General features: G+C 43.8%; 4 protein-coding genes across 6 annotated transcripts; 1 reads left to right on the top strand and 3 right to left on the bottom strand.

Annotated features, from left to right (window-relative positions):
• Positions 1-1,222: 1,222 nt before the first annotated feature.
• cyld2 (cylindromatosis (turban tumor syndrome) 2) lies at positions 1,223-6,984 on the bottom strand. Its single transcript, XM_085776296.1, has 14 exons — positions 6,867-6,984; positions 6,000-6,483; positions 5,603-5,732; positions 4,944-5,188; positions 4,689-4,857; positions 4,144-4,276; positions 3,884-3,988; positions 3,509-3,588; positions 3,353-3,419; positions 3,142-3,274; positions 2,940-3,048; positions 2,689-2,807; positions 2,089-2,293; positions 1,223-1,831 (listed from the first exon to the last, which is right to left on the bottom strand). The coding sequence occupies exons 2-14, from the start codon at positions 6,432-6,434 to the stop codon at positions 1,626-1,628; spliced, it is 2,136 nt and encodes a 711-aa protein (XP_085632422.1). The 5' UTR covers positions 6,435-6,483; positions 6,867-6,984; the 3' UTR covers positions 1,223-1,625.
• A 1,066-nt stretch (positions 6,985-8,050) lies between these two features.
• On the bottom strand, positions 8,051-11,847 carry LOC146987198 (glutathione hydrolase 7-like). Of its 3 annotated transcripts, none has more exons than XM_085778014.1 (15): positions 11,680-11,847; positions 11,234-11,442; positions 11,006-11,157; positions 10,790-10,907; positions 10,647-10,714; positions 10,473-10,546; positions 10,197-10,378; positions 9,994-10,081; positions 9,786-9,904; positions 9,609-9,697; positions 9,023-9,163; positions 8,786-8,903; positions 8,563-8,700; positions 8,380-8,470; positions 8,051-8,299 (listed from the first exon to the last, which is right to left on the bottom strand). In XM_085778014.1, exons 1-15 carry the CDS (start codon positions 11,807-11,809, stop codon positions 8,160-8,162), a joined length of 1,857 nt encoding a protein of 618 aa, XP_085634140.1. In that variant the 5' UTR covers positions 11,810-11,847; the 3' UTR covers positions 8,051-8,159. The 3 variants fall into 3 exon arrangements, with proteins under 3 accessions (XP_085634140.1, XP_085634141.1, XP_085634142.1); XM_085778015.1 differs by having other exon boundaries at positions 10,497-10,546; XM_085778016.1 differs by lacking the exons at positions 11,234-11,442; positions 11,680-11,847 and having other exon boundaries at positions 11,016-11,155.
• A 176-nt stretch (positions 11,848-12,023) lies between these two features.
• Positions 12,024-14,393, bottom strand: tp53inp2a (tumor protein p53 inducible nuclear protein 2a). Its single transcript, XM_085778013.1, has 4 exons — positions 14,220-14,393; positions 13,298-13,461; positions 12,830-12,932; positions 12,024-12,685 (listed from the first exon to the last, which is right to left on the bottom strand). The coding sequence occupies exons 2-4, from the start codon at positions 13,404-13,406 to the stop codon at positions 12,451-12,453; spliced, it is 447 nt and encodes a 148-aa protein (XP_085634139.1). The 5' UTR covers positions 13,407-13,461; positions 14,220-14,393; the 3' UTR covers positions 12,024-12,450.
• A 1,617-nt stretch (positions 14,394-16,010) lies between these two features.
• On the top strand, positions 16,011-19,720 carry snai1a (snail family zinc finger 1a). The gene is made up of 3 exons (XM_085776295.1): positions 16,011-16,408; positions 16,928-17,437; positions 18,214-19,720. The coding sequence occupies exons 1-3, from the start codon at positions 16,333-16,335 to the stop codon at positions 18,396-18,398; spliced, it is 771 nt and encodes a 256-aa protein (XP_085632421.1). The 5' UTR covers positions 16,011-16,332; the 3' UTR covers positions 18,399-19,720.
• Positions 19,721-23,772: the final 4,052 nt, after the last annotated feature.

Here is a 23,772-nt window from a genome sequence, read left to right as displayed (position 1 = left end):
AATGTGTCACGTGTGAGTAAAGGTGTTGTCCAGAACTACAGTATAGCCTGCAATTTGCTTTTTTTTTTTAAAGAGAGAAAAAAAAGTTGGTTTCAGCCATAGACTGGTTTCAGCCTCATGTAAAGTGGGTTTAATTATAGATTTTAAACGACAAAAAATGATATGCATTGTAAAGGGGATTACAAAACTGGATGACAGGTGATCAATGAACAATTGCACATCGATTATTGTTATTATTAGGTATATTTTTCATCAACATATTTTTTATCAGGTCATGATAAAATAATGTGCCTGCTGGTGTGGGTTGATGAACCTTGTGTTTTCCTTGTCATATGAAAAACAAAACATGACGTTTTACATGTACATAAAGAGGCATACTAGTGACTGACTATGACTGTGGTAAATAGAGTAGTAGGCAGACTCATAGTGGATCTGGTGAATGGTGTTCAAGACAAATTCCTCTCCATCCACAAGAGGGCATTGCAGTCCATTATATCACTATTACCTGGCTCGATGTGGCATGTAAAGGCCTCAAAGTGCTCTGTCTAAACTCAAAAGATTTAATTCACACTTTTTTAAATGTAGGTGAATGACCAGATTAATGTTTGTTACATATTGTGAGAGGCTGCTGAAAAAAACAAGTAGAGTTTTGTGTATTTTCTGTTGAAATAAAACTCAAAAACACTATAGTTGTGTTTGCCTTTATTTTAAAAGGGAACTATGCAAGTCTAGTCACTTTTCCACTGTTTTGCTAACCCTCCTGGACATGTGCATTTCTTTTCACCAAAGCCGGAGAGAAATCAATCCATGGAGTGGTGGATAGTATAATGTATATACGCATTAGACGGTGTATATTTGTGCAGTTTTATCTGTCATAGACAAGAGATTATGGGTTACGGTGTGCGTTTGTGTCACGGTGTCGCCAAGTGTTAGGGTTAGTCCCCCAATTTCCTAAATTTCTTTTACATTTTATCAATGAAAATATGACATAACAGATCCAGTTTTGTGCTCTAGCAATGCCTGTACACAGTGCAGTTGTTTACTGTAAATAAAATACAAGCAACCATGTAGCTTTTTCCATCTTGTTTTTAGGGGACAGCCCATCAACAATTACAAAAAAGCACATTAATGTGTAATCTGAAAAGCTTCATTGAGTGTTTTCAATCAAGTGACATTGCAGAATTTAAATTATGAAACACAACATGAACAAATCACAAAGTGCTTGAATGTACTTCAATTTTAATTCATCAAATAATAGACAAAAAATAAATGAGAATAATGTCATGAAAATCGACATGCTACAATTCCCTTTGAAAAACTTTGTATAAATAATAAATGTAACAAGGCATTCAAGTGAAAAAGAAGGCAAGGATGAGGAGTACAGTGAAACACTTTCACTGGTCAGTCACTCTCCTTACACATCAACATCATCTTTGACTGAGATCAAAGTCAGATAATATTGCATTTGTGATCAAAAATATATTTTTTTTCCATGACGTTGAAAGCATCCGTTTCAGTTCATGCTACTTGGATTTAATAATCAATGCAACATTTTGCTGATAAAGCAGAGATGCAAGGTTGTCAAGACACTGTTGTGAGAACATTGCGTCCTCGTCTTCATGTGTTTAAGGCTCCGGATGATTTGGATTTGAAAGTGGCGTAGCTGGGTTTTGGTATAAAAACATGTAGGAGTCACACAGCAGCCTGCGCATTAGTTCAGGGGCCTGGGAGGGGTCGGCCCGAGCCAGCTCCTCCTCCGACTGAGACAGGAAGTCACCCAGCTCCGGACAAGCTCGGATCTCAGGAATGTTGTATCCACTTTGATCGTCACCTGTAAAAGAAAAAAAAAAGAGGCCTTAGGATTAGGCATCAGCCCAAGATGAGATAACAAAGACAGACGTCAGACTATATCCTTATCTAATACTGTCAAGGCAGCATTATCAGAAAATAAAGCAGTCATGGGTAACCACTTCACAGAAAACCCAAAACAAGTCTGTGCTTGCACGAACATCAGAATAAAACTAAAATACACGCAAAGAAATTGACTATTCAGAAGAGCAAATGAAACATTGCTGAAATCTGTCTTACCACATCTGTCTGCCATGCAGTCAAAGAAAAGCCAGGAGTGAGGGTCAAGGCCGTATTTGACAAAAGACACGTAGTGGCTGGTTTGAATGCAGAGCACACCAAACAGCTGCATCATGTGTCTGGGGACAGGAGCGTCTGAGGGAACATCTGCTGGGACCTCCAGAGCTCTGGGGGTGTGACCCTGCCGTGTATGGTGACTGTGTACCTGTAAAAAAAAAAGTGTAAAAAATTTTACACTAGGCAAGGCATCTTTATTTATATAGCGCATTTAATACCAAGGCAACTCATTGTGCTTTACATAAAGACAAAACATTTAAAAAGAACAGCATAAAAACAAACCATTTTTTAAAAATGAAAAAAAGAAATGTGAACATTAAACATAGAATTAAAAGCAAGAGAAAAGAAGAATAAAAAAAGTAGAGAGAGAAAAGAAAATAGATAACGTTTAAAGTTCTTAAAAAGAGCTCAGCCATAAGCACATGAAAAGAGAAATGTTTTTAACCTGGATTTAAAAAGTGCTTATAGTTGGGGCTGATTTCAGTTCACATTACTCTTTGGTTTAATGGGATGCTTGACAACTAAAATGATCATGTGAATTACCTGTGTGTTGCAGGTAGAGCAGTACTGCTTGATTCTTCCGGGTTGCAGCTTTCGATCCGGTAGACACTGAAGACACTCATACTCTGCCAAATGGCCACAGACAAAGCACTCTCTCGGAGCTGTTGGGGAAAAGTAGGTCATTCATAAGCATCTTAAAAGGTCTTCAAAAACAAACCACAGTGTTAAAGAAAGTATTCCAGTCACATGCTGTATGATTTGATGATACAGTGAGAAATAGATGTGTTCCTCACAGTTGTGTAGAAGGTCTGTGACGTCCAGCTCAGTGGAGGGAATGATGTGAGAAAACATTTTATACTTGTTTCCAAATCTCGGCATCTGAATCATTAGACAGGACGGCATCTGATGGACAAATGCAGCGTCGGGGTTAGATGACTGTGTTGAAGCAAAATTAATAAACCTACTAGGACTTCTAGGCCAGGAGAAGCTACTCACCTCTTCAAACTTGAGGTCACCCGACAGACAGGATGTGTCGAGCAGCTGTTGGACAGTGGGCACCTGTCCCATCTGCTCTCTTTCTAGAAAAATCTGGAGGGTGTAGACACCCTGTGATGTTTCTCCTCTCGACCTAAAAATTAAAAACATTTCAGTGACTCAACAGAAAAATAGGACAAGTTATTTAACCCTGGGTGGTTCAGGTTCATACCTGAGCTTGAGCAGTGGCTCCATGCACAGCACTTTCTGAAACAGGACTGTGATGAACTCCTCTGGGTCTGCAGTGAAGCAAAACAAAAGTAAGCTTTAATATGATAGACACTTATATTATATTACCACTGTACATTATGAAGATGTTGGTGTTTACCCTTTTCATCTGTTTGAAAGGTGTCACAGCCGAGCTGTTTGCGGAAATTCATCACACTCTCAGCAGGCACAAATCCTTGTCTGTAATAAAAGCATTAGCCATCAGTGAGCAAACACATTAACCCACACACTTGATTGTTTTGGTTGAATGCAGCTATTCCAGAGTAAAAAGACCCGCCCTATTTTATGCAAGCAAGTTCTAAGTATGTACTGTCTTTCCAAGCTAGTGAGTGTAGAAAACCTGAATCGTTAAGACGGAGAGCTGTTGTTGACCAGTTAAGATTATGTGAAATGTCATGATGTTCTTATTTTGCAAACACACTGATTATTAAATAAAGATAAGAAACACCCACTGTCTTGAGGACAGTGTTTGTACCTGCGTAAACGGTTGACTATTTTTCTCAGCGTGCAGGTTATGGGTCGGTCTGTGTCAGCAGGCCTCCTGCAGATATTATCCAGGGTCACGGATGAGCTGAATAAACTGAAGAGAGGAAAAACACATTGTTTTATTACAGTCGCTGCTTATCTGACAAACAATTCACCATGCTCATTTGGCTCTTTATAATCTCCAAAATAAACTATATGTGAGCGTGCGTGTGCAACAATGTGCTCTGAGGGGTGGTGAACTGGTTTTACCTGAACAGTGTGGTATCAAGGTAACAGGAGTTGATGTGGCCCTGAATCCCCTTCATTCTCCCCACCAGCAAAGACGTGACCTGTGACTCAGGGATAGGTGACGCATCCTCCTCCGAGTCTTCAAATGGAGGAACTGAAAACAGCAAGCAAATATAAACATACAGATGTTTCTATTAATTGACATGCTTATGCAGATCTACTCATTTTCATTGGCAGCTTTATATTTGAGCCGTTGTTTAAGGTGGCAGTGACATAACGTCTACTAAAGGAATTGTGCCAGAGGCAGAAGGGTGTGAAAATAAAGCTATTTAAACCAATTATAAACTATGATTAGTGACTGTTTTCTCTCTTGCTCATAACCATGCCTATTATAAATGACTATTAGTGAAAGGAATGACAAGCATCTGTGTCTAAAGTACACACAAGTTCACCTCCAGTCAACCTCCTGTAGGATGCTTATGTACTATGTAGAATACCACAGCTCAGGTCAGGGCCATTGTGAAGGATATCAAGCTTGGAGTCATTATATTTTGTGTGTAACTAACCTGGAGGTGCTTCGGTGGGTTTTGTGGTCTCTCTTCCTGTGGAGGAGCAGACGAACCTGCTGTCAGGGCTGCATTTTGTGACAGGAACAAATAAAGCTCTTTCTGCTTTGCAGGTGAAATATCTCTGGCTTCCATATTTCCCGTCAGAGCAGCCTTTCACCTCGTAGTCCTGAAACAATAAAAAAATAAACAAATAAGATATAAAGGCTCTTAAATACCTGAAGCAAACAACTGTGTGACATCTTAGTGTCTCACCAATTCGATCCCAGCCCATTCTCCAGTCTTTCCCGGAAGGGCACCCAACCACTGGACGACCCCGTACACTGTGATGCCCGAGTTGGACACCACCTCCACCATGGACCCCACCTCCAGCGGTACATGAGATCTGGTCAGACTTTGGCTCTGAATGACAGTCTGCTCCTGCGTCTCTCTCACTTGACGTGCACGTGATCCTATACTGGGCATGGAGTTGATACGCGTCACTGCTTTTCGGTTTAGGCCTAGGATGGGGGCGGAAAGAAGAGGATAATGGTTAGAAAGTCATATGACTTTTTTTGTCAACTTGTCACATGCTGCCTCATCAGATTGACCTCTGACTAACATCACACATGTGTACATGCGGAGGTATGTAGACAGCTCAGAACGAACAATGTGAAAAAAACGCCAGACCATGTGATGAATCGACTGTTCTTCATTCCACAGTAACAGGACCAGTTTTTCCAGTTTTGTATTGGGACTACTTCCTCTGTGCCCCTTCAGTGGCCACAGGTGTTTGGTCTAAACATTCCTAACTCATGACTTTATCTCATAAAATCAATATACCCACATCAAGTGATGATGCGGTTTAGGAATACCAGATGGTGACTCTTGATAGAGGCAGACGAGCTGCAACTTTGACCACAACACAGACATACCCCCACATTGGCCATCTCTCCAGTGCAGCCCGAGGGGGACGGAGTGAGCTGGGACCACCTGGACGATGTCTGCAGCACTGAACAGCGGCAGGGGAGTGGGTTTCTTGGATGACAAGTTGTGATCATTGTCCTACGAAGAAGAACAAAAACATAACAGTTACTAAAAAAGCAAAGACGCAAACATGTGGACACTTTGTACTCACACACTACAGAACACAACGCTCCTGCACGTGTGTACACTTTAATGACGAACATCTCTTACGTATCTGTCTGGCAATCTTTGCCCAACCTTGTAATTATAGTTGTGCGTCTTGCTACCTGTGCTTTGAATGAAAACACAAACACTGTGATGCTGCATGTGGGTGAAAAAACAAACAGTTAAAACACCTTCACCCACCACAAATTCCACCTCGAAGGCAAGCATGTGCAGGTCATCTTTGTTCTCCTTCCTCCCAATCTGCATCAGGTTCTTCACCATCGCGGGCAGGTGGCCCTTCTTGTGCTTCACCACCACCAGGTCGTCCGCAGACAGCTCACAGATGGCAGAGAACAGCTGCGGGTTGCACAGCAGCTCCAGCCGTTTGCTTATGGAGGAGACGAAGAGCAGTAGCTGGGCCTGGTGGCGGGTCAGTGGGTACGTGTCCTCTCTCCTCACCACGCCGCCGCTCTTGGGGGTCCCAGCGTTGGAGCCACTGCAGTACATCAGTCCCATCAGCTCCCCGCGCGGCGTCTCTGCCTCCACACGGCCTATACATCCTCGGCAGAAGCCTTTCCTCGACTTCCCACGTATCACAATGAAGAATTTCTCCTTTACAACAGTTCTGGGCTCCATTGAAACCCCTCACACACTGACTGCAGATGTGTTTATAGAAGCAGGTAGCCTGTAGAAATACAGCAAAGGTACATTATTACTTTAACATATTCAAGCTGAGGTTGCTTTATTATAAAGTAAAAAATATATTTAGACAAACAATTATAGTTTACTGTGACATTTCTTTCTAGATGTAATATTATGTAACACATCACCATAAACTGAGTTAACAGTGCTGCACAAGTAGCAGCTTGACTTTGAAAAGAAGTATGTATGAATACTAAGCTACTCTTCAAAATATAAAAGCAACTTCCATTGCAAAACCTTAATTGAATATATGATCCATGATTTTCCACCTCCTTGGGTCAACAAACGCTGCTTCCTGCTGTAATATGTTTCTACCAACTCTGGTACAGTTACATCATTAGAGTCGTAGGAAACTTATTTTCTTACCTTAAGTTTTGTAATCTGTCGGAGCAGGTGATTCCTCTGTCGCTACATGAACTGAACCGCACACAGCAGCAGCAGGTGAGTCCGGGGCGATGATCGACCTCTTCCTTCTCTCTACTATGGAGGAGGTGGGATCAACCTGCGTGGATTTAAACCCTGACCAACGACGCCCACTTGGCAGCTCGCCTCGCGCACTCTCCGCCCAGAGCAGCGCGCGCTCTCAGCGAAATTTCCGCAAATGCATAACTGCTGGTGTCACGAGAGCAGGGGAGGATGCTGGTGACTAATGCACTTTCACACACAACTGTAAACAACATATACAAAACTTACAAAATCAAGTCAGATTTGTTCTGTTTCAAAATCATTGTGTCATGTTTTCTACTGCACATATTCTCGCTGTGGCTGTATTTTGTATTTAAGGAAATGCACAAAGCCATAAGATAAAAAAAAAAATGTTATTGTCTTGTGACTATGTGACTAAATGTAATTGATTGTATATTTATACTGAGACAAAATAGAGATCTCTGTTTGTGTTACTGCTGCTGTGCAGTTTGTTTCACTTTATGATGAGGCTATGTGACCCTTGAATCACCCCATGACCCTGACTCTGGGCTTCTTGATCTCTCCCAAATAAGATGGATTTGACATTAAAATAATCCTGAATGCTCATGTGCACCATGATTTCTCAGAATATAGCCTAAGTTAACAAGACTTCATTTTCTGCTAACTGAGGCTTTGTTTTCATATTAAAACTATATATGGGACGTCACCACACCCTCATGATTTCTCATCACCGGGACATTACTCACCTGTGGCTGCAATGAAACAGTGTCAGATAGACATTTAACTAAAATGTTTACAGTAACCTGTACCTAGAGTAAAGTGTTTTGAGTGACGTGTTTGTGTGCGCGCAGACACATGTCATGTGTCCAACCCTGTGACACTGCAAGCATGCATATCTGACAGTATCTTGTGTGCACATCAGTTTACATAACAGGCCTCGTTTTCTTCACAGTGAGTGCATGTTGCTCATGTTTCCTCAGACCTATATCAGGTCTGTGTTCAATTACAGTAACTACCTAAAAGCAGACTGATGGAATCTGGAGATCGAGACATCAGGCTAATTCCTTTAATTGGTTTCAAGACAAGTTATAAATAAATATATCACATTTGCCTTGTTTGTTGGAGGACTGCCCTCTGCAGGCTGGTGATCATAACAACAGAAAGGTACCAGACAGTGAAGAGCAACCACAAACTTACATAATTCACTGTAACAACAACCTATCCAGCAGGACCTCAGAAACTGTCTCTGTCTTCTATGGCCTCCACGACATATTTGTTCCTCAGGATCCCCAGGACAGCAGAGTTCATCTTCTGTCTCTGAGCTACACGACTCTTTTGATGCAGCACCTGCACGTCATCTTTTAGAGATTCAGCTGATGGGGGGGAAAACAGGAAATTACCAGTGGGACCGCAATAATGGCAAAGGTGAACTGCTGGTATGTCACATACGTACAATCTGGAAGAGATCTGTTTGGTGGATGGAGTCTTGTCAGGGAGAGGCTGTATTTTTTCTCGTTATAGCCAGAGAGAGCACCAATCAACATCTGTAAGACACAAAAACACACAATAAATGTCCTTATTTGAATCTATTACTAAATCAGAATTGAAACTCTTTCATGATGTGAAGTTATCAAACCTGGGTGATCACACTGAAACTCTTCTGTCCACCTGAGCTGCTTAAAGCCATGTAGAGGCCACATTTATGCCAGGCTGGCACCACTACTATGGGAATGAGCGATGACAGGGACGTCTTTCCTGTCTCAACTTCTTTTCCCTATTAGTAAGAATTACAGCAGATTGAGGCTCAATGCTTTGAAGCTGACTGATTTTAAATGGCGATGCTTTTAATGGTTATGCACCTGATTGGTTTGTAGTTGCCCTCTGGTTTTATTTGACCAGGAGAAATCCAGCATGAGGCTGTTGAGTATAACACCTGACTGAGTCATGAGCCTGCTCCCGAACGGTCTGCTCAAGGAACTGCAAGATCATAACGACAAAAGATAAGAAGGAAGAATGCCACTGTGTCCAGCGGCGCATACATACCACACATAACCCCCTGCTGTGATAATAATTCGTGTCAGACCATATGCCATCACCTTGTCACCGACACCATGAAGTCATCTGGTCCCATCACCACCACGTGTCCGGCCTCCACGTCAGGCTGAAGGGAGTCGATAGTGGAGTCGTACTTGGGTGGAGATGTGCGGGAGGAATCAGTGCTCTTGATCTGACTCTCACTTTGTCATAAGAGGAGAGAATATGAACAGGATGTTCACTGAAAATGCCTGGTGTTATGATGAGTCAGCTCTACTGTTGCGCAGTAGAGTTGTCACTATACGAAAAAAACAGTTGAACAAAAAAACACAACAGGCAAGTAACACAAACATGAAGATATAAACTGAATTATTTGTGAATGATGTAAATAGATTAGAGCTGAAACTGTAGTTTATCAATAAAATTATGCTGATAATCAATTGAGAACTTCAGTCATTTTCTGCTGTCTAAGATGAATGTTTGCTGCTTTTAGATTGAAGGTTTCATGAGACATGGGACAACGGCACGTCTCTGGTTATGATTGAACATTTCCCTACTTTCTGATATTTAATGATGAATAATACAAAACAATCAGATTAATCAGCAATGAAATCATCTTCAGTTGCATCATTATGTTTTATTCCTTACCTCAGTGTGTCAAAGAGCAGCCCCGCCACTGAAGAATTAGAGTAAGGGTCAACCAAACCACTGGCTGTGGCTTCAGCTCCTCTCAGGGCCTGTTTATGGAGAAAAAGTATGTCACATATTTAAAGCAATTCTGTTAAAAAAAAAATCCTTTAGTATTATAGCCTTGCAGTCCAGTACCTCAGAACCCCAGTGGGATGTTTGGCTTTCCGTGTTATTGTAGAGGCCCTTTAACACACTGAGAGCTGATAACAATGTTGCACCAGCAGACGGGGGAGGAGGAACCTGAATTATATACTCTGGGGCAAAAGTAATATAGTGTAAATCAAAGCATTATGATTACAAACACATTTCTCTAGCACGATGTGGAACAAAGTTTAGTCTATACCATTAAACAGGCCTTCAGCTGGTGGCTCAGCCTCTACAGAGTAGTTAGAGATGTCCTCTCTGCTCAGGACCCCTCCATTTGTTTGCACCTTTGTAGGAAACCGCAGAGAAAGGTTTTGAACACCTGACCTTTAAATGATGTTGTATGTCTCAGACCAAAATTACATTTCACACCAGCTTGTTTAATATCTGAATGTGATATACCTCATCTACTATCTCTTGTGAGAAGTTCCCATCATAAAAGTTTGACAGACCAGCCTCGAGGACTCCTGCCAGAGCGGGCATCCTCAGAAACGACCCGGGGGTCAGAGGTCGGCCTCCCAGGAAGAACATGCCCCTGAAACGTTGTGGTAGCTGCTCGCCTTTCACCTTTGATATGGCCTCAGCTGTAGAGGAAGACAAATAAGCAACACTCTGATAAATCACGCTCGGGTTAGGTATATTGTAAACATGTGGTTAACAAGCTATGGTGTAACTCACAGAGACTGAAAGACACATTGAAACCTTCTGTGGCGACGGCAGCGGCTCTGCTGACCACATCCTCCCACGATAAACTGCAGTGATTTTGTTGCAAGATATATTTGACTTTGATAACTCAACACCAGAAGAAAAAGACAGCAGTAAACAAAAGACACTTTATCCATGTTCATTTACCTCCCATACAGACGGTGAGCATGATGCAACCCTCTGAGCATACCTGGCACTCCCACGTGTAAACCCGCCTGAAAGTAGATTATAGGTATTTACAGACTAAATTATAGCATTTATTGCTCTTCACCTCCACACATTTAAATTACCTTAAGCTCTGACACATTTTGCAGCATCTCATCTCTTAATGTTTTAGGTGCAGATCCATGAAAATTGATCACTCTGGTTTCATTCTTATGGATGTCATGAACCAGCATCACCCCACCTCTACAGAGAGAGGGCAAGAGAGGGCAAATGTGTGATGACTGATGAGATAGTGGTTGGTGTTTTACAGTGAGCACAAAAACCACTGACCTGTCACATACCCACCGATACCTGACACATGTGGATGGACAACACCCAAACACAGGGCAGCAGTGATGGCTGCATCCACACTCGAGCCGTGATCGTGAAGGACCTTTTGACCGAGGGCAGTGCAGCGCTCATGATCCGACACCAACACACCTTTAACAAACACCTTCAGCGCAGCAGCAATTAGGATAAATAATGCAAGTGGTGGTTTAACTTGCGTGATACAGCAGGACCGGACGTACCAAATGTTCCCCCAGATAACAATGTAGGACCAAAGCAATTGTCACTGCAGTGGCAAAGATGATGGATACAGCACACAGAGGCACGAGGCTGTCCTGAGTGGAGTTGAGCTTGTCTGTGTCTGAGAGGCCAGGCAGGCTTTCTCCAAACGGATTTGGGCTGCCAGAGGCCATCATTTTCAGAGGGATCTCCTTTGGGAGGTGGCTGAGATCTGTGGCAGAAGGAAGGTAACAACATGCACAGTAATTTAGCAGGGTGGATGCAATATATGGTGACTTCACCAGCCAGGACACAGAGATCCGGCCTGTTTTCTCCCTCAACATCAAATCAAGTGATGTGCACCTGCAGTGTTGCAAATTAGCATCATGGTAGGTGTAAATTGGAGCGACATCCAGCTGTATCTCGTGTATAGAGAATCCACACTGTACCAGTACCTGTATCCTCTCACCATGATTTATATTCTGCTCACAGGTGGTGTCGCTGCGTGATGAGTCATCAGCCAACTTAACTGAATCGGCAAAACTTCTGTAATTACAGGTCGACTGCTTGTTAAGTTTTGACTCAGGAGACACATCCATCCTCTCTTCATTCACTACAGGGCAAAGCTCTTTCAACAACACAAAAACTTTCCTCACTGAATCTGCACTCCGCCCTCAGCTTAACATGTGATCAAGCACAGCAGGTGCAATTACCTCCCAACCAATGATTTCGCAACATTTCCACCTGTCAAACTCTGAGTAGTTCAGTGTCATTTGGAAATCATAAAATGACTCATAATTGAAGCACAGGCTGAAAAAAGTCATACTTTTTTTTATTGTTGTATAAAAAGGTTTTAAACCAAGTACACACAGGTTAAGTAAAAGCATGTAAATACATGAATCACATCACTTTGGAGATACATTTTGCATAGGCTGCACTTTTCTCATCCACATGTATAAATTCTAATGCACACAATGAAACATATACAGTACAGGTTATAATGTAGCTGCCTATTAACTGATAACAGTTGTCAAGTGTTATAATGGATTACATCTGGGTTAGATGTATAGCTTAGATCTTCAACTTCAACTTCAAAGTGGGTAAACAGATGAAATACTGATTTTGTGGTCTACTCTGATGTGTGTGTGACTGCCTATATGTGTGTAGGGGTGAATTATAGTGTGAGTTTAATGTGTATGATGTACACCGAGAGATTCTTTTCTGGTTTACAACCAGAGCTTCAGTGGCCGAGGTTGCGATGTCCGGGCTGTTGGAGGTGGAAGGACTGGTTTTGGACACCTTGGCGAACACGGTTTTGGCGCTGGATGGAGTTACGGGACATTTGGTGTCGCTCTGCCCAGGCCTTCGCCTTCTGGTTGCCGGTTAGCTGTGTGACCTCTGACAAAACTTTGGGCTGAGAGAAAGAGACAGAGACAGCTCCACTGCTTTGAACTGTGGCCTCTGAATCCAATTCACTGTGGAGAGAGAAACACAAGCAAATTAGCAAATTTAACAACCCTGAAAGTCTGTGTGTAGTACAAGTGAAAGTAAACAGTTGCAACATTGGAGATGGAAGTCGAAACTCCACATATATATCAGCATTTCTCTTTGCTCCTCACCTTTTATCACTTTCTATGTTTGCAAATGTGTCTAAATGAGGAGCAGAGTTTAATGGTTGGGGGTCAGTCAGCTCTGCATCCTGGTTCTCTGCTGAACCTGACTCTGTGGAGAAATAAACAGTACACTTTAACAAACAGACATGACATTAAGATGCAAAATGGCCTTTTCAGTTTGTTTACTTGTCTTTCTTGGCTTAAAAATAGGTTATCCACGATGCCGTCAAATGTGACATCAACATGTGGATCAAAATGCATGTCAGTAGTTAGTACTGTTTCAATTGAATTTCAATTTACTGTGCCCTTGGCTTCACTCAACAAGGGCAAGTTTCAAATTAAAATTGTAATAATGAAAATATCAATGTTCCACGACACACACCTGTTTATCGGTATTGTTACACTACAGATATTCTAAATATAAGAGTTTCTTGTGGAAACTAGAGTTGTGTGTTTTTTAAATGTATAACCGACCTTGATGAGTGACAACAAGCCACTCTTCCTCCACCACTTCTGCAGACTTGACTCCTTTGGGGGTCTCCTCCTCTCCTCCAAACAACAGACGGGTGATGGTTTTGAACATCTCTCTTTTGTCCTCCTTCCTTTCTTTATTCAGCAGGAAACTCAGGTATCTTTAGCTGACAAGAAAAGAAAATAAACAGCTGTGTGCATGTTCATAAAGCCCCCTTCAGTGACTAATCCATCTTTGACAGTTTGAGAGTGGGTGATGCCATGAGACCCTTAATTCATGATTCAATTTTCAAAATTCATGCAATGTTTGGTCAGCTGACTGGGACGTCCAATGAAATTTCTTGAAATGCAGAGGTTTGAATAATGGTACCCACTCCCCCAGAATTTCATTGTTAGGGTCCATCTGGTTCTTGATATGTGGGGGAGGGGCTCTCTCTTTATCAGACATTTTGTCAGTGCAAAGCTAGTTATGCACCTTTTAATGGCTGATAAGATGAGCCAGTGCCCTTCAATTAAGACTGACACTGAATGCATTTCTGCAGTGCACACAGATCCTAATGATGTTGTACACTTATGCAGCATGAAAGCAGTTAGGTACACATCACAGAAACAATAGGTAAAATGACAGAATTATACTATCTTCTATAACATTAACTATTACTATGTATTTTACATTACTTCCTGATCTCTGTATCATAGCGTCTGCAGGGTTTAAATAACATTAAAACATCCACGGTAGCTATAGCTGCAACACAATTACGCTCAGACTAACAGCAGCACATAACACATAAAGCATCAGGCTAATAGTTAAACAAAATGTGTCTGATGTCTGTTATGGTGATGCTGACAACCTATTGTTTTGTCAGTCGACGGCAGCTTGTGTGTGTCTCTGTAAATTAGCTGCAGCTCTGCAGCGTCTTCTTACCTGTTTCTCAGTTTGACTCGCTGAGCATTGTGAAGAGTCGCCGTGAAAATGTCCACAGGTATCTCAAGGTTGGTGGTTTTTTTGTTTAATTTTTCTTAAAAAGCCTTTGGAAAATCTGTAACTGTGTCATCCAAATCAGGGTGTTGTTGTTTTGTATTTCAAATATTCAACCGACCTCAGACAACAGAGGAGCCGCCCATGGCCCCGCCCCCCGGGAACAAAGCAGCCAATCAGAGGCCGCGGACGGAGTTCGAGCGTCGTCAAAGATCAAACTTTGCTTTCGAGATAACTCCCTCCCTCCCGCCCGACAAACGGCACTGGTTGTTAGCAGCTGCCACTCTGAATCTGAACTGTTTTATTGGTGAATTAACCACAGGAACGGAAACTACCAAACTACTATGAGTTTATTGATTGATGTTGGAGAGTATGGATCTGTTTGAAAACATTAAACTCTCGCAGCGAAGATAGAAGCAGGCGGACAGGCAGGCGAAGTCCGGCTGCTTATGCTAGCTATAAGTTTATAGAAGCAAGAAATATTGGTGTGTCTTTGTCTCCACCTAGTTTGATCAGGCAGATCAAAGGTGGAGAACTTATTACCGTAAGTGTTTCAGGTAGCCATATTCATCTGTGCACTTTTTAAAGTTGTCCATCCTTAATAGCTATCCTTGGTGAAGTGCCACAAGATGATAAAACAACACAAAGTCGATTTTGAAGAGTTTAATTCAATATGGCCTTTCAACATCCTCCAGAAACTCAATAAGTCAGTCAGACAAAGTCACATCTTTGGACTGTGGGGCAGAAATATACGGTGGTTCATGCTGGAACAAAACTAACCACCACAATGCAACAAGGTAGGAAATAATTGCCACTGTACAGCATTGTTTGTCTAGACAAGTGTCAAGTTTGTTAACAGTAAGCTGACACAGTTTCCCCACATGCTCATGCTTCTTTTATCAGAATATGAAATATGCTAGAATTACTATTCACATGACAATATTACAATTTATAGGCCACACTGTGATCACCTGTCATAGAGCGACACCTAGTGTTTGTTGGCATGAACTGGTCATATTTCTTTACTCACTTTCTTCCAGGAGATGGTGCAGTTGCTCTAACAAAGCTGCTGATACTGTAGCTCTGCCACGGACACAGTGGCAAGTGCATCAGTGTGGCACTTGAATAAAAGAAGTGTGGCAGGTGACAGGATTGATGACACCTAAATTAATGCAGTCACAAAGTAAAGTTACAGGTTTTTTTTTTTTGTTTGTTTTTTGTTTTTACTTAGCCTAAGACCCAGTGGTGTTCTCTTAATTTCACTTTAGGCTGAGTTATGTTACCCTATGTGTGTTATTTCCTCCCAAACTCTCTAAAGGGGGGAAACAGTGGTGAGTGGCCGTGCTGGACACAGATGACTAGTTTCACTGGAGACACTATTGAATTAGTCATGATTGAATAGACTGTCCAGCACAATTGAAGGATGGATGAGTGGATATTTCTCGGCACATATCGAAAACACCACAAAGTCCTTTTATTAGTGTTCACGCCATGAGCCATACAGCCTTGTTTTTAATAACATTTCCATCCATCCATGTCTGCATAACTGGACCACACAGTGCCACAGTGTGGGACCGTAGTTTATGGCACTCACGCGGTCAGTTTCATACAGTAATTAAAGTCATTTGCTACAGTCCCTTCACCTTTTTCTTGTCTGCGTGTCAGCGCCCCAGGATCCCCGTGTTTGAACCGTGTGAGGCTCGTGTTTTTGTTGCTGTAAAAGTGTGTGAGCACTAAAGGCTTCTTCCTGCGCATTTGAGCGTTGATACGGGAGGTGGGGAGGGCCCTCGGGGCGAGCACACCCCTACCGCCTGTGTCAGAGTATTTCAGAACAGAGAGCAGCATTTTGTCATTCTTCATGAAAGCTGCACTCTCAGTTTGTCTGCTCAAGTCCACTGTAACTCGTGGACCACGGGAGGATATACATAAATATCTGTTTTTTCCACGGATCCGAGGACCACGGTTTGATTTACTTCTTTATTCTTCGGTGAAACTTTGTACGTCGCGACCGCAGGATAGCCTACTTTTACGCACGGCTATTTGACGCTCAAAAAGGACAATGCCTCGGTCTTTCTTGGTCAAGAAGTACTTCGCTAAACAGAAGCCAAACTACAGTGAACTTGAATGTCAGAATGGTGAGTTAAAGAAGCTGTTTTATTCCTTGAATCAATCATGGACGCATCCTTATATAAGTGCGTAAACTACATAAAACACTTAAGTTCTCTTGAGTGTAGTTGTTGATTTCTGGTTGAAAGTAAAGCACAGTCTCTCATTTCTCTGTGTTTATGTCTGGTTCAACTACAAACCGGACTACTCCCCGTTCAAGTCGGGGCCCGTTAGATGCACTTTCTCCCCCTTTCTGCAGCCAGACAGAGCACCATTCATGTTACAAGCCCTTGTGAATACGTGGGAGGAAACGGCCCATGAAACCCTCCCATGGCTCCAGCTTTATGCTCAGTAAATGTTGAGGAAAACAAGCATTTGCAATCAGAATCACTTCAAACACATTGTATGTGTGGAGTTGTCAAAAGTATTTAGAGTAGAGAGTATTTCTAATGGATAATCTGTTGTCTGTTGTTCTATAATTCAATCAAATGTAGGGGAATTCTGGTTTACTGTCTTTTTTTAACCCTCCTTTCCCCCTTTCTACTCAGACACTTCACTGGAGAGGTATCCTCTTGCTGAGCTCACATCCGGAGACGCCACCTGCTTGACAACAGGTCTGGTGTGGGACCTCAGTGTCCTGCCCGCCCTCTACCTGCCCACCTCCCAAACAGAGCCCTCCGCCACCCCCGGCCCCCTGGACCTCAGCTCCCCGTCCAGCCTCAGTAGCAGCGCCAGCAGCAGCGGAGAGGAGGATGAAGGACGCACATCGGACCCCCCCAGCCCCGAACCTGTACACACATACGCCCCTCGCCAGCGGATGAAATGCACCGGCGTTATGGCTCACGTTGTCAGTCCCCCGGAGGAGGAGGAGGAGAGAGAGGCCCCGGTCACGGCGGCCAGGCCGGCCTTCCTCTGCAAACACTGCCCCAAAGAGTACACCAGCCTGGGGGCTCTGAAGATGCACATCCGCTCACACACTCTCCCCTGTGTGTGCACCACCTGTGGAAAGGCTTTCTCCAGGCCGTGGCTGCTGCGCGGCCACATCCGCACGCACACAGGTGAGATTTTTTGTTGCTGTTTTTACTTCAGGAGATTCCATAACAGCAGCACTCATCCTCCCCCACCACCTGCTAATGTTCCCCCTTGATTCATAAGTGAGGAAATCAGTGTACGTGGTGTTGCAGTGAAGCAGTGAATCTACATGAGAGTAGCTGTCATTGTGTGAGTCACCAGGTTCACTCCCTCCTCGTCAGGGCTGTGAAGTAAGCGAGCGAGGATATCCATGACAATCAGTTTGATGAGCTCAGCACTTGATCAGCAGACACTGTCACATAGGGAAGCCCTCTGTAGACCCTGCGCTCATTGATCACTCATTGTGTTTAATGTCCGGTGAACAATGGCTCGTCAGTTAATTATCTTATCACAGTTGTTGGGGAAGACAACGACATAGAGGCACATGAGTGACAAAAGGGTTACAAGAAAAACCCTGAAGGCTCCCTGCTATCTGTGAGCACTTAGTACCTGCTGCAACTTGTCACAATGCTAATCTCATTTGGCACTTATTGAATCATGCTAATTCAGTCAGGCTCTGACCCCACCAGTCTACCATGTGCTTCTTCATTATCTCCAGAATGTGTATGTGTGTGTGTTTGTGAGTGTGTGAGCATCTGTGTGTCTCTGTGTGTGTCTGTGTGAGGTGTTAATGGAAAGCTTTTGTGAACTCAGAGATGTACTGATTGTTGTTAGGATGACATCAGTGGTGATAGCCACATCTAAAGGGGGGGAGAACCAGTGAAGTCATATGACATGTGTTTTCCGCCTATTTCCCGTCCAGGTGAGCGTCCGTTCTCCTGCCCCCACTGCAACCGGGCCTTCGCCGACCGCTCCAACCTGCGGGCTCATCTGCAGACCCACGCCGAGGTGAAAAAATACCAATGCAGCGTCTGCTCTCGCACCTTCAGCCGCATGTCGTTGCTGCAAAAACACAGCTCCTCAGGGTGCTGCTCCACCGCGGTGTGAGACTTCACGGAGAGAGAGAGTGAGAAAGAGAGAGAGAGACAGAGGGACCCACTCAGAGCTCAGGGCAGTGGACACAGAGAGGGGGTCAAATCAAGCCCAGCTGGCCTGTTGATGACCCATAAGGACATAAAGAGCGTAAAATGGCCTGCTTTAAGAGACCTGGAGGGAATCAAGCCTCATTATGGATCTGACTTTACAAGCCTCTTTGCTTCTCTGCTCCATGAAAAAAAAAAAAAAACAGCTGAGAAGCAGATTTTTTCTTCCAAGTCTTGAGGCCGGACCAAATCTGAACTGAGCAATGCCGACACTCACTTGATATCAGCCCCTTTGTTGCTATTCGTGCCCATTCCAAAGACCAAATATGTAGTGAACTCATAGGGGTAAGAGGTGTTCTTTCCTGTCTCTGTCCTGGTGCCGGCCAACTCAGGATCACGGCCTAGACACAGCTGCTGAGAGGTAGGGGTGCGTGGGTGGAATAAATCTCTCAGCGTGCCTCAAAACACACACACATACACTCACACACACACACACACACACAAAGGCAAATGCACACACAGCTGTCCTTGGTACTGTGGTGTAGATAGACGAGGTGCTAACAGGTGCTACAGCCATGACCTTCGCCGGTTGATAGCAGGTGACTTCCACTGCCCTTGGTTTGCTTAAGAAAAAAAAGAGGAAGCATGTCATCACAAAAGAATGGCATCAGTTAGTCTACTTCACCAGTGGGGATCCTTTTAAGCCTCTATTTTGACTACATCCATGCCTTGTCTTTAACCTGATGAGTTTCAGAGATAGGAAGAGCCATTCTGTCTGTTATTTTTCCAAAGAAGCTTCACTTTGCAGCTCCACTGCAACCTGGACGACTATGTAAGCCATGCACTCAAGGTTACCACAGTGTTAATAATACCAGCCAAAGCCATATTTTGTAACTTAAAAGAGTTTGTGCCTTCAAATTGTTTTTACTCTTGAAACAACCAAACTGTGCATTTTCTTACCTCAGTTAGTAGAAAACCATTGATTGCAGTATTAGTAGAAATTAGCGCCAAACTGTTTGAATATGCAATAAGGCTGGGACCAAAGATATTTTTTAAAAGTTTACACCATGAAGACATGGTTTCCTCATATGTGACCATAATCCTGTAAATGGACAATACAAAGATGAATTTTTAACTTTCCGAAACAATTTATGGCAGTGTTTTATAGTGCAATGTGCAGATGATGTGTATTTTCAATTTTGTACTATGCTTGTGTGTTCACACCTATTTCTTGTATGTTTTAACTGATAAATTTTCATCCAATAAAATAATTTATGTTTATTAAAACTTGACCTGTCGTTTGCATTAGTGTAAAGTATCCACACTGATACAACTTTATCTCCTTTTTGATATGATGTGGAAACAGGCACCGTTTGATACGTTAGTGATAAAAGTCTGTTTGATGATTAACTGGGACGTTTTCTGTTCAGCATCTTGACATTAGGCGTGGCGAGAGAACCGACCATTGTTGTCGTGCTGAAGTGAAATTGCAGATGTGCAGGTGAACACACTGTGTGATGGACGGGAACAAATGCATGCACCTGCTTCCAGTTTCCACCTGCCATCTACTTCTCTCTGTCACTGTGCAAACACTGCTGGAAACATGAACGCGAGCGTGTGTTTGCGTGTGTGGTTCAAAAAGAAAACTTGACTGAAACCCAACATGTGTTTTCAATCAAACCCGAGATTTAAGGTGGACTCATACGTGCTTCTCTATAGCTCTTGAAATGATCCTAAAGTGGAATTCTAGTAAGCTACGTCCATGATTGCACAGTGTGTGTATATTTTTTTCCTCCTCAGGGAGAGTATAACATTCTCCTCTTCCTCCGCCTAGACAGTGAGTCAGAGTCTGCCCAGACTGGAGCTCTAGGTTCCCATGGCTCCTCTTGCTCTCAGTCAGTAAGTCAAGCCGCTAGTCAGTCGCTCTGTCAGTGAGTTAGTTGGTGTGCGTGGGCTGAGGCCCAGTCGAGCCAACGCAATGAGGTAAGCTGTTCCACGGCACAGTTCCTTATTTCCCTCTGAGTCAGGGAAATGTGCACACACACATCACTACCAGCCAGAGCGACCACTGTTAGGACGCAGCAGTGACTCACCTCACACACTCACTGCTTCAAACATAACTGTTTATACAGATCTCACCAGGTCTTATGTGGAACTAATGTGAGAAGCCTCGATTGTGGTGTCTTTTTGACCATCCTATTGCTCTCATCATGTCTTTTACCCATGATGCTCTTGGATGGATAAAAGGGCCATTAAAATCTCAGCTGTTGGATGTTAGCTCAGACCTATTTTGATGATGTCAGCTGGTATGTCCAGAACTGAGCGTGTTAGCTCTGCCGAGACAATTGAAACAAGTTGTTCATTTACACTTTTCTTCTGAGGCTCGCTTGTTTGCCTGTGAAGTCTCCCATCGCTTAATTATTGATGCGGTGCTTCCTCTGCGGGGTCATCGAGACGTTTTTGGAAAAGTTTATATTCTATACGGATCACTATTTTCGCCCATCTTGCCTCCATCTTGCTCGTGGTATGAGGTCAACATGGCCGCGGAGCCGCCTCGTTTTGGCCAGAATAAACTCATACATTTCAAATCTTTGCTGCATCACACGTTGCTGTGCTCATTTCTGCCTTTTTATAGAGAAATGAAAACATAACATGCTCCCCTTTCTTGTTCCTTGGGGAGAGTGGAGGGTCTGGATCTGAAATCTGAGAGCGTTTTCCTGCTGTGTGCTTTACAGTGCCAGAGCACTCACTGTAATTTACCAAAAGTGGCTGCTATTTATGCCATAAAGCATGTGTTTAACATTCCTGAACCCCACTGTGTTTGTGTATTCCTCGCTCTCTCACTCGCTCGCTCTCTCCCACTCACTCTCTGCCTGCCTCTACGGCTGTATTTCTATTTGTGTGTGTGTGTGTGTGTGTGTGTGTGTGTGTGTGTGTGTGTGTGTGTGTGTGTGTGTGTGTGTGTGTGAAACAGTCCCCACAGAGCAGCAGCCCTTTCCTTCTTCACAGAAGGATCATCTCTCCCCCTCTGAGACAAGGCCGACAGGAAGTGGGAGTTTACATTGGCCTACTTTATCCAAAAAAGCAGCAGCTCTGGGTCGAGGAGCTGCAGCAGAGCTCAAGTGCTGTTTCTGCTGCTGCCGCCGCCGCTCCTGCTTCACTATGCCACTGCCAGCGCCATGTCCCATCCCCCCATCAGCTGTCCCACCCATGGCTGCTCGTTTAGCCAAGTTTTCGGGGTGGAGTTGGGTGGCCAGGAACTAAAGCGTGGCCTTCGGTGCAGCAGCAGCAGCAGCAGCAGCAGCAGCAGCAGCAGCAGCAGTTTGCTCTCATGGCCTGGGAGACAGGAAGAGGCTGTCAGCATCTCATAAACAGGACTCATCCTGCACTCATGACACACAAGACCTGGCGAGAACTCTCCCAGGAGCAACCTTCAGACACTTCAGACACCGCTCAAAGATGAACCATAGCAGCACAGACACTGACGTCCACACATGTGACTGTCACCTGAAAGCTGTTTCACTGACACGGCCCCGCAGTCACTTGATAGTTACCTGATTATCAGCAGTGAACAATCCAAATAAAGCATGACCGCATCGCCATGCTACTTACAGGGAACTGCTGAGCACTCCGTTGCCCTCTAATGTTTTGGTGTTAATCGTTTTCCCGTCTAGGTTTGCTGGGCGTCCTTGTCTCTGGAAGATCATCTGCAGCGTTGTTGTTGTTGCCTCCCTCTGACACAGTTAAGTTCAGAGCACTAATGTAAATGTCAGAATGCAGAGCTAAAGCCTGATCTCCACCGAGCGGCAAACAGGCCAGAGAGACACAGCCGCTGCATGTGGTAAATAAGGCCAACAGCGGTAACACCACAAGTATGCTTAATGATGGATTTGATCAGGCTGTGGAGTTGCCCCAAGGCTAGATTGGAGAAGTGGTTGGGTGAGTTAAGGGATGGGGGTAAGGGGTGCATATTAAAGAGTAATGAATCACACACTCAGTCACAGGGTCGCCGGCTATGAATGTGCTCTCTGTTGGTTTTCCTGGAGCCTGGAGTTTACTAACTGATGACGCAGGCTGGACTTGATCAGAGACATGTGTTGCTGCGGACTCGATGCCAGTGAGAAGCATAGCGAGAGCGAGGAAAAGGGGGGAGAGGTAGAGGGATGGATGGCGCCTGAGTTCTCTGATGGCTGAGGGCTGATGGGACATGAGAGGAGAAGGAGGGAGAAAATAACCTCAACTTCTACCCTGGGACAGGAAACAAGAGATTCTCAGAGAGTATCCTGACCCAGCTTTCTTAACCACCATTACTCCCAAATTCTTGTGTGGCATCTCGGAGAGCCGAGCCGAGCCGAGGAGCAGTGTGTGTGTGTGTGTGTGTGCGCTGCTGAACACAGAAGCAACCAGAACTAATTTTCCTCTGATCTTAAGAGATGGTCATAACACTAGTGATACTATTTTCAACCAAATGGTGCTCTGGGATAAACGCTGATAGGACAATAACAACGCTGTTCAGAGGGTGTGTTTCCCATGTTCATTGTCTTATTTTAGCTTGTTAGCATGCTACGGTTTTATAATTAGCACTGAACACAAAGAAAAGCAGAGCTGAAGCTACTGAGATTAGCAATTTGATTTTTGTATGTTTTTGGTCTTTTGAGCAAATTTGAATTTTGCCTTCATGGTGGTGCAAATGTCAACCTCATGGTGACGCTACTGACACTCTGCCATGAATGTGCACATGTGTTCAAAATGTAATTATCCAGTTTTTGAGCTATTTCAGTCTGGACCAAAGTGGCGGTGTGACCATAGAGCCACACAGCCAGCATGGTTAAAAACATAGAAAGTCACGCTCACATGCCCGTACTTGAGAATCCTTTCCACCTGACACTGGAGGAACTATCACCTGTTTGTCATGCAGAGATGAACCTGAGCATATTTTCCCAGACAAGGTGCAAAGGGACGTTGAGCTGTCGCCTGAGGCTTTCACAGAGTATTATGAAAGAGGTAACGCAGAGATTGGTGCCCACCTGTCGGGACATGTCAAAGTGTTACAGTGTGTAAACAGCATCACGCTGTGGTGCTGGGAACCACCACCACGGGTTCTTAAGGTTTTGAAAGTTTTAGTTGTGTTAAAGTCACAAACCTGTATGTGAAAGAGGAGAACCACCTACTTAGGCAAGTTTGATCATGCCACGATTAAATGCACACATGAATATTACTGGTAGGAAGAGGACTGCTAATCGACTCACGATGAAGTGTGCACCATGTCATTCATTTCCCATGAACAGCAGCTTCCCATGGGCTTGAGAACACACCGGTGTAAGAGATGCATGACAAAA

Source organism: Trachurus japonicus, chromosome 5, assembly GCF_045865225.1.
Source record: "Trachurus japonicus isolate A0001 chromosome 5, Traja_1.0".
NCBI classification, from domain to species: Eukaryota; Metazoa; Chordata; class Actinopteri; order Carangiformes; family Carangidae; genus Trachurus; species Trachurus japonicus.
The sequence above is the reverse complement of the archived record's forward strand: the minus strand, read 5'-3'. Positions and strand labels throughout refer to the sequence as shown.